The sequence below is a fragment of the Lactuca saligna genome, chromosome 5, assembly GCF_052625555.1.
Source record: "Lactuca saligna cultivar CGN05327 chromosome 5, ASM5262555v1, whole genome shotgun sequence".
Lineage (NCBI taxonomy): Eukaryota > Viridiplantae > Streptophyta > Magnoliopsida > Asterales > Asteraceae > Lactuca > Lactuca saligna.
Genome location: NC_136421.1, coordinates 255,673,981 through 255,683,736, shown reverse-complemented (window position 1 = coordinate 255,683,736; position 9,756 = coordinate 255,673,981). Strand labels below are relative to the sequence as shown.

Below are 9,756 nucleotides of genomic sequence, written 5' to 3'. Positions count from 1 at the left end.
TTTTATATGTATTTTCAACTATTATTCTATTTTATACACATATATGAGTTAAGGCGGCATTTTAGTAAAGCTTGTCGGCAGACCCTTGGAACCATGGCGCGCCATGACGGAGCCGTGATGAGCTTTTTAGAACCTTGTGTATGATTTATAGAGGGTGAGGCGGCAAGGGGTTTTAATCACCAAAGATAATAGTCATATTTCTAATCAATTTTATTGGTTTGCCTAATTATCTTCTGTTATCCTCGATTGACTATTGGACTTTGGGATGAGTCTGAAATGACTATCGAGATAATACGGTTTATCCTTTTTTGATATCCATATATTAATAAAAAAATAATTTTATTCTTCTTTTGTCATGTTTCACTCTAATACACATCCTAACTAATATTATGTCATATGTCACTCATTTTATTGCTTCTCAATTTTAAAATTCCCCCCAATACATCAGCAATAAAGGTGGCTCAAAAAATCAGGATATAATCCTATAAAATCAACGTTCCGCTTTTAAAATGCTATAAATAAAAAACTATCGAAAACCTAATCAAGTTATACATTTTAAATGATTAGATGTACAAATTATGTAAAAATAATATTTGTTTGCATTATTAATGATTGTTATTATAGTTTCTATATTGTTTTATTAATGTTAATCAACTATCTAGTACACGGGTTATCACCTACTAAGACATATAAAGATACAACAAATTTAACATCATCCACATTATATAAATTTGGAAATAAATTATTTCCAAAAGATAACCAAATATAAGTTGTGTCTATCTTAGAAAATTCAAAATTACACTTCAAAATGTCTTATTTTCCTTCTTCCTCCTCATTTCCTTCTTAATGGAAAATATGTTAGCTTTGCACATTGAGAAATAAGAAATGTTATATTTGTACTTGCCTTAGTATTCTTTTATAACTTTTTCTATTTTTCTATTTTTCTCTTTAAGCTTTATCATGTGTAAAATATAAAGTTCGTTATAAATTCAATAACTTTTGAATGAAAAAAACAGTGTTGTAGAAATCGGTTTTGGCGGCCGATTAATCGTTTAACGGTCTCGAACCAATTACGATAAGGGTGTTTGGCGGAAATTTGTCAAAATCGGTCAAACTCAGGCTTGACGGGCCTCGGCGGTCATATATGGGAAATATTTAAAAAATTCAAAAATAAATTCAAATATCATACTACAATTTTAAATTTTAAAATTTTTAAGCTTTCTAATTTTAAAATATTATACTAAAATTTTTAAAATTTCAAAATTTTAAAATTTAGAATTTCCAAATACTTAATTTTTTAGGAAATATTAAATTTTTAAATAATTTTATTAATAATTTAGGGTCTCCGATTAATCGCCGATTAATCCCCGTCGATCGTTTATCATCAGTCGACCGCTGAGCTATCGCCGAATGATTTTTACAAACTTGGAAAAAAGAAGTTAAATAATGTGTATGTTAGAAATATAAAGAATCACATTAAAAATATAACAATGCGGTACAAGTACATGTACATATACTATCGTTTTTATGTAAAAAATTATGGCTTAACGCCGTTGATGTCATTCTCGATCATTATATCGATAGGTGAATACGGCTCAATTTGTTCTAGCATTTGCACAACCATCTTCATCGATGGTCTTAGCGCAGGAATCCTCATCGTGCAACGTATTGCAATAATCAAAGCATTAAGAGCATGTCCCTTAAATTCTTCTGAGATGTTAGGATCAACCAAAGCAATAAGGTTGGCATTACTCCTCATTTCGCCTTGAACCCAACGTACTATATCCTTGTTTTCCCCGAACTCTGGTTGCATAGGTTTTTTTCCGGTTACCAACTCCATGACAACAACTCCAAAACTATAGATATCACTTTTCTCGGTCACATTTAATGTATATCCATATTCTATATAGCAAAAAGTGTCATTAGTTTAATATAGTGTTTGGTATATAATAATCACAACTAAAATGAGATCAATTATTGCTCCGGAATGAAAAAAATAAATTAATTATTTACGATTTAGGAATTGTACGAAACATTCCTCTAGGGATATGATTCCTTCCACTAGACTTGTTTCATTACGAGGGAATGGTGTTTTAATCTAATCATTTTTATTTTTTTATTTACCAAACAAATCATACTTGTAACAAAGTATTATCAAGATAAAGGTAAGATAAGTACCAGGAGCAATGTAACCGTGTGTTCCTGCAATGACATGCGTCGAATCCATGATCTTGTTTATTTCCACAATCTTTGCGAGTCCAAAATCAGCTATTTTTGGCTTCATCTCTTCATCCAACAAAATATTACTTGACTTGACATCTCGATGTATAACTGGTTTATCACACCCGTGATGTAGGTACTCCAATCCCTTTGCTGCCCCGAGTGCAATCTCATAGCGGACCTTCCAATTCATTTCGATCTTTGGACATGTATGTAACCGATCCCATAAACTACCTTTAGGCATGTATTCATAAACAAGCAAATTTGAGTCCTCACTCGTTATACTACAATACAACTTCACCACATTTACATGTCGAATCGAGCTTAGAGTGGCTATCTCGGCATCATATTCCGGCCACCGGCTTTCCGGTTTTGGTAATATCGGGTGATTTTTCCGGTCACCGAGGTCAACGTCAGACTTCCACATATGTTTCACGGCCAATTGCTTCCCACATCCCAATTCGACTTTGTAGACATTCCCGGATCCACCTTTTCCAATCAAATTCTCTCGTCTGAGAGATCGCAGTATTTCACTTTCGTTGATATTGATAACATGAAATTGTTTAATGTCCCACGGAAAACCTCGATTTGTCTTACTTTCACTATCTTTTTGCTTTGACTTTACAAGGACAAAACAAGTTAAGGACAACACTAACACGAGAGCACCGGCGATGAAACAATACTTCGCAATACCTAAACCACCGGACCTACGAGGAGTCGGTGCACATTGCCGGAGACCTTTGCTCCCATCAGCACATAACCCTGGATTTCCGGCGAAGCTACCGTTGTACGCCTCAGCCAATAAAGATTCCGGCACCCGCCCAATCAACATATTGTTAGACAAATCGATAAGGCTTAGCCTTGGTGAGGAGAAACTCGCCGGAATTACACCGGAAAGTTTGTTGTTGGAAAGGTTTAAGGAGTTCAAGCCATGTAAAGAACCAAGGCTTGCCGGAATTTCCCCAGAGAGAGAATTTCCAGCGAGGTTTAAGTCGTTGAGAGAAACACAGGAACCGAGAGACTCTGGAATGGTATCAGAAAAAAAATTACCATCTAAATAAAGGCTGTTCAACTTTTTAAGGTCACCAATTCTAGCCGGAATTTCACCGGTGAACTGATTATGCGTCAACTCCATTTCCACCAAAGATGAAGCTTTGGATATTTCCTCAGGCAACTCGCCGGAAAACCGATTGTAAGCTATAAAAAGCTGTGCTAATGACTTGGCTTCACCGATATTAGGTGCCACTGGACCTTCAAACTGATTCATTGAAAGATCAATCATCCTTACATTAGGCAAACCCCAAATCCTATCCGGGACTCTACCAGAAAGTGAATTATTGCTGACTCTTAATCGCTGTAACGAAGAACAATCGGCGTAAGTCTCTGGCAACCCACCGGTGAACTTGTTCTGAAGCATCAAAACTTCAATAATTTTCCCATTTTTGCACATATCAGGTGGAATCGAACCCGTCAGGAAGTTCTCTGACACATCAATGTATTGAAAATCTGCCCAGGACCCAATCTTCGCAGGGAGTTCTCCGATGAACATGTTGTCATAAATTGAAAATTGCTTTAAAAACTTGAATTCTCCGAACTCCGCGGGTATTTCCCCTGAAAAATTGTTCTCAAACAACTGTAACGATTCCATCCGAGTCAAGTTTCTTAACTCTGAAAGATCACCTTCAAGACTGTTATTCGAAACATCAAGCTCCGAAAGCATGACGAGGTTTCTAAACCCAACTGGAAACCCCCCTGAGAGTTCATTGTCGTACAGCTCAAGCTCTTGAAGATTGGTGAGCTTCGTGATCCCCTCCGGGATTGCTCCAACCAGATAATTATAAGAAAGCTCAAGACTTTTTAAAGAAACGAGGTTTCCAATTTCTTCCGGGATCGTCCCTTCAATGCTAGAGTTAGTAAGATAAAGGGTTTGTAACTTCACAAGATTGAAGATTTCCGAAGGAAATGGAGTTCTATCGAATAGATTGTCTCCTACGCTCAGGTAAGTCAGGTTAGTAAGTTTTTCGAGCGATTTCCATGGAAATGGGCCGGAAAAACCACTGAGGTTTAAGTTTAGAAACTGTAGCTGTGTTAAAGAAGATATATCCGGGAACTTTCCGGAGAAAAGATTCACTCCGAGATCAAGAAGCTGCAAATTGGCGCATTCTGATAAGCGAGAACTGATGTTACCATGCAAAAGATTTGATCCTAGTGAGATTTTCTGGAGTGATTCGATAGAACAAATTGAATCAAAATCAAGAGTTCCATCTAGCCCTTGATTAGAAAGATTAATTTCTGTGATGGAATTTTTGCTGTCGCAAACCACTCCGGTGAAGTTACAAACTGGGTTATTCTCGTTCCATGAGATAAACACCTGTGTGGTTGAACCTGCCACTTCAGTCTTGAATTTGAGAAGAATCTGACGAGGGTCGGATTGGGAAAATGAAGGACTGATGACCAAGAAAAAGAGAGCTAGAAGGAGGAGTAAATGACCGGAGATGGATTCCGGCGACATACCGGCGACCCGGGCAGGATACGATCAAAGATGGTGTGCTTATTTTTGGGTCAAACCCTGTGGATGCAACTATGCAAGTGAAGTGATCAAGTGAGACTCTTGAAGTATCGGGGTTTTATTCTTTGATCCAAAATTTTCTTAATTCATTGTATCGAGCAATTTTTTACTTATTACTTAAAAATAAACAAATTAATTGATAAAAATAAGGGTAAATATCACAAAAAACATTTTTTTTTACACAGAAATTCGATTTTGACACCATGTTTTTTTTGTGTCAATTTTGACACCGTATTTTTCAATTTGTTACAATTCTGACCACTTGACCGGTTAACCAGGTTACATGCTGACGTGACATGATGACATGTCAGTTTTGATGACGTGGTATGCTGACATGATATACTGACGTATCAAAATTGATTTTTTTCCACAAAAAACACTAAGTTTTCACTTTTTTCGATTTTGACACTAAGTTTAATTTTTTATTTCGATTTTGACACTATGTTTTTTTTGTTCCAATCGAACATCATTTATCAAATTTTGTTCAATTTTGTCTATTTTCCATTTGAAACCGTATAAATATATTTTTTTTATTACATTTTAAACCGCATAAACATATTTTTTTCAGTTAAAAACCACATATTTATTTAAATACAAGGTGTTTTTTTCTTACATTCAAAGCATTAGTTATTAGTTGTATCATGAGAATCAAACTAACCATAAGCTTCTAATAAGATGTAAAAATTTGATGGGTTATAAACATGATATCTGAGTTTTGATCGACTACACGCCTCCAAACCTCCAAACACATTTTAAAGTTGCATATTTAATATAAAATACAATTTTTATATAACTAATACATATTTATATATAAAAATATGGTTTGTGTGTAAAAAAAATGTATTTATACAAAACTATGGTTTTTAAATGAAAAAAAAACATATTTATACGATTTAAATGTATTAAAAAATATTTATACGGTTTCAAATAGAAAATTATCAACATTGAATAAAATTGGAAAAAATGATGTTCGATTTGGAACAAAAAAATATAGTGTCAAAGTTGAAAGAAAAAATTAAACTTAGTGTCAAAATCGAAAAAAATGAAAACTTAGTGTTTTTGTGAGAAAAAAAAATCAATTTTGACACGTCAGCATATAATGTCAGTATGCACGTCAGCATGTAACCTGGTTAATCGGTCAAATGATCAGAATTATAACAAATTGAAAAACACAGTGTCAAAATTGACACAAAGAAAAACACGGTGTCAAAATCGAATTTCTGTATAAAAAAAGTGTTTTTTGTATCATTTACCTTAAAAATAATTGATACATCATGCATACATCCTTGTATATCCTATAACCAGACTGTATTGTAATTGCTAATGTTTTTGATGTATTCATTAATGAAGGTGACCCTATTTTTGATTTGTTTTTAAATCAGAGCTACTATAAATAAAATTATTATGCTCGACATATATATAAATCTATATAAAAGATAAATTTTAACACTATATTGTAATATTTATGAATTATTTTGGGATGGTAATTGGTGTCCAATGTTGACGGAAATGTGGTGCATGGGCTGGTTTGGACAATTGCTTGTTTGAGAATTGAGACACGGCAATAACGAAATTTAGGTTCTCACTACATGCTTCGTAGAGCTTTCCCTTTTTGTTATCTTGCTAACTTACAATCTTCTTTTCATGATTTCATCAACCAAAAATAATAAAAAAAAAAATATAACTTTATAATAATATAAAGAGAAAATGACAGAATAGTTATTTTCTTAAAGTGTTTATCATAAAATAATAACCATAAAACTAAAAAGATAAAAATAGTCATCATTTTCGTAGGTCACTATCTTTAAAAATTTGGCATGCAATTTTTTATTTTGAGATTCATGTAGATCGAGTATGGATCCAGAAACAAATATTATAAATTAAACACAAATTTGAAACTAGAAAAAATCATTATTACGAAGTTTTTATGTTAAAAATATTACAAAAGTAGGTTTTTTAGATAAAAGTGACCGCCAAAAGGGATAATTTCATCCGAATTTTTTAAGAATTATCTTAGTAAAATGAGGTTAATATCAACTTTCAAGTTGGGAGCACGGACCCCCTCGTTACAATGTGGTTCGCCACTGCGTCGCCACTCAACACCTACGAAAATTTAGGTGGCCTACGATTTTTTTTCTTTCTTTTTTTAGATTCTTGCATGTCATTCTTTTGATTGAGAGAATTCATATTGTTTAATGAATATTATGAAGTCCATATGCAAAAGTTATAAGTTATAAAGTTTTTTTTTTTAATTTTTCACCAAATAACCTATGTTTTAGCTAAAAAAAATAACTTCCCAACATCTAAATTAAGTGTAAAATATATTCTTTGCATTTGAAATGAACAATTTATTTGAAATTGAATAATCCACCGATTGAACAAATTAAGAAAACCAGTTTTGAAATTAAAAGCATCCGTCACTTCAAACGAACTATAGTTACTGAGCATTTTGTTATGTTGAAAATTGAATATATATATATATATATATATATATATATATATATATATATATATATATATATATATATATATATATATATATAGAGAGAGAGAGAGAGAGAGAGAGAGAGAGAGAGAGAGTTAGGATTAAAATTTTGGTAATTTTACATATAATTATTGAACTTTTGGAATCAAAATCGTCAAATTCAAAAAGCCGATAAAGATATAAAGTTTGTAACCGAAACCATTATTTAAGGAAAATACACGATTTGATTTTTGGTTAGTAAAATAATTATATGTAAACATCCAAAATTAACTTTTATTTGTTTTATTAATCATTTATTATTTTTCTAAATTCTCATTGGTTCAAACATTCACACAATAATTAAGGTTTATATATGAACCTAAGTCTATATATATATAGTTTGGATATATGATTGATTATGGATCAATAATTCGTAGAGATTTCCTATGGGGTGGATTGGATGGAGCCTCAAAAATTAGATGGGTCTCGTGGGATAAAATCATAGCAGCAAAAGATGAAGGAGGACTAGGTGTGGGTTCGATTAAAGCACTCAACATTGCTTTAATCGTTAAGTGGTGGTGGCGGTTACGATCTGATCCATCTTTCTTATAGAGTCGGGTTATTTCAAGCATTCATATCCTAAATTCTAAGCCCTCGGATTATTTTGCTAATATGAAAATCTCAGGTTTATGGAAAAGCATGGCAGGGGTAAAAAAGGAAATGTTAAAACTTGGAATTCCACTTCCTGATGTCATAGTGAAAAGAGGTGGAAATAATGTAGTATGGAGATGTAGTTTATCTTCTGATGGGATATACTTGGTCAATATATTGAAGAAGAAAATTGACCAACCCACCCCGATCAACCTGAAAAAAATTGAATGGGTGAAAGAAGTTCCAAATAAAGTAATGTGCTTTATATGGAAGACTAGAATGGGTAGAGTTCCTGCAACAACACTTCAAAATAGGGGGGGGGGGGGGGGGTTCAATTGGACTCCCTAGCTTGGTGCAAAGCTTTTGTCTGTGATTAATTCATATTCCCCCGTGTTCCAAAAAAATTAATTCATATTCCTTGGAATCCATAGTTACTAGCAACTGTCAACCTAAATTGACTCGATTTATCATAAAACTCATGGAATTAAGTTTATAATAAACGACTAATCGAGTGCTTAATACTTGATTTCACATCATATAAGACGTTCTATTTGAAAAAATCCCTTATGTTTTCCTATTGTTGATGAATTACGAACTTGCTTATTCATTTGCTTGCTTTTGTGAGGAATTATACGTACATCAGGATTGTTTTTATTAAAAATAGTAAGCTCTAGGGGATGGATGGTCTATTAGAGAGTTGATGATCATTGTAGGATTTCATGCACACAAGGTGTTTGTCATTTTCTAAAAGAACCTAATAAGTGTGAAAGTGACATTTTATGTGAAATACTTAACTTTGAACACCAAAAACCAGGCTTCACGTGGACAGAGTTTCGACTCAAAAACTCTTTTTCTTGGGATTTTCGGGCTTTCTTATGATGCTAGGATGATATTATAGGCATGGGGTATTTAGTGTAGCTTGGAAGAGAGAAAAAGGGTGAAAGAAGTTCAATTTGTAACCAAAAATCAGCTGGCTTCGGATCCTATTTATAGGAGGCCGAAGCTCCTTATTACGCTAGGCGTAATTCTTCGGTACACGGGGCGTACTGCCTCGGAAGACTCTTCGTTGGGCATAACTTCGTACTCTAGGCGTACGAAATGGATCAGCTTGGACGCGTCAAGACTACGACACGTGTCTCTCATGCGAAGGAGTAGGGGGTGACAGACTCCGGATCACTTACACGAGTACGCTGGGTGTACTCCTTCAATATGCTGGGTGTACTCCTTTGGACCAGCCTCAAAGTTTGTGCCTAACACTTCAAAATTTCGTAACGTTCGCATACAAACTCCGTTTTTGACGTTCTCTATATCCACGCGTAGGTAAAATTATGCTCCATAACTTCCGTTTAGACTTCGTCGGCTAATTTTGACTTTTTTTTTTAAGTTATATTTTTAACAGGTCGGGACAGGAAAAGTCCATTAAAAATTCATAACTGCTTCATCCGACGTCCATTTTCGTCTATCTTTTTACCGTTGAACTGCTATCAACAAGATATTCAATTCTCGTTTAGGTTGTTTCGGCTAAAAATCACCCGATCTCAAATTCGAGTTTCGGGTTGCAAAATGCTATGTCAATCTTAGAAAATTCATGACTTCCTCATACATAGTCGGATTTAGACATTCTTTTTATGTATTCTCTCGGTTTAACGTATACTACGATTTTCATTTAGATCGCTAAGGCTAAAAAGCACTTTATCGTAAATTCACTTTTTACGTCATACAACGTCGTGTCGATTCTGTTGCGGAACTTCGACAGGTCATCACTTCTTCGTTGTAACTCGGATTTTGGTATTCTTTATATCTTCAGAATCCTTGTTTCAACCACTACAGCTTCCTTCATAGATATCGGGTT

General features: G+C 33.9%; 1 protein-coding gene across 1 annotated transcript; it reads right to left on the bottom strand.

Moving 5' to 3' along the window:
* Positions 1-1,443: 1,443 nt before the first annotated feature.
* Positions 1,444-4,804, bottom strand: LOC145047432 (receptor-like protein kinase 7). The gene is made up of 2 exons (XM_078995700.1): positions 2,179-4,804; positions 1,444-1,902 (listed from the first exon to the last, which is right to left on the bottom strand). The coding sequence occupies exons 1-2, from the start codon at positions 4,730-4,732 to the stop codon at positions 1,538-1,540; spliced, it is 2,919 nt and encodes a 972-aa protein (XP_078851826.1). The 5' UTR covers positions 4,733-4,804; the 3' UTR covers positions 1,444-1,537.
* Positions 4,805-9,756: the final 4,952 nt, after the last annotated feature.

Bases quoted from the DNA above. Each gene is read 5' to 3' on its own strand.
- LOC145047432 (XM_078995700.1), bottom strand. From the start codon at position 4,732: ATGTCGCCGGAATCCATCTCCGGTCATTTACTCCTCCTTCTAGCTCTC. The intron at 1,903-2,178 runs GTACTTATCTTA...TTTGCTATATAG, and splicing joins ACACGGTTACATTGCTCCTG to AATATGGATATACATTAAAT.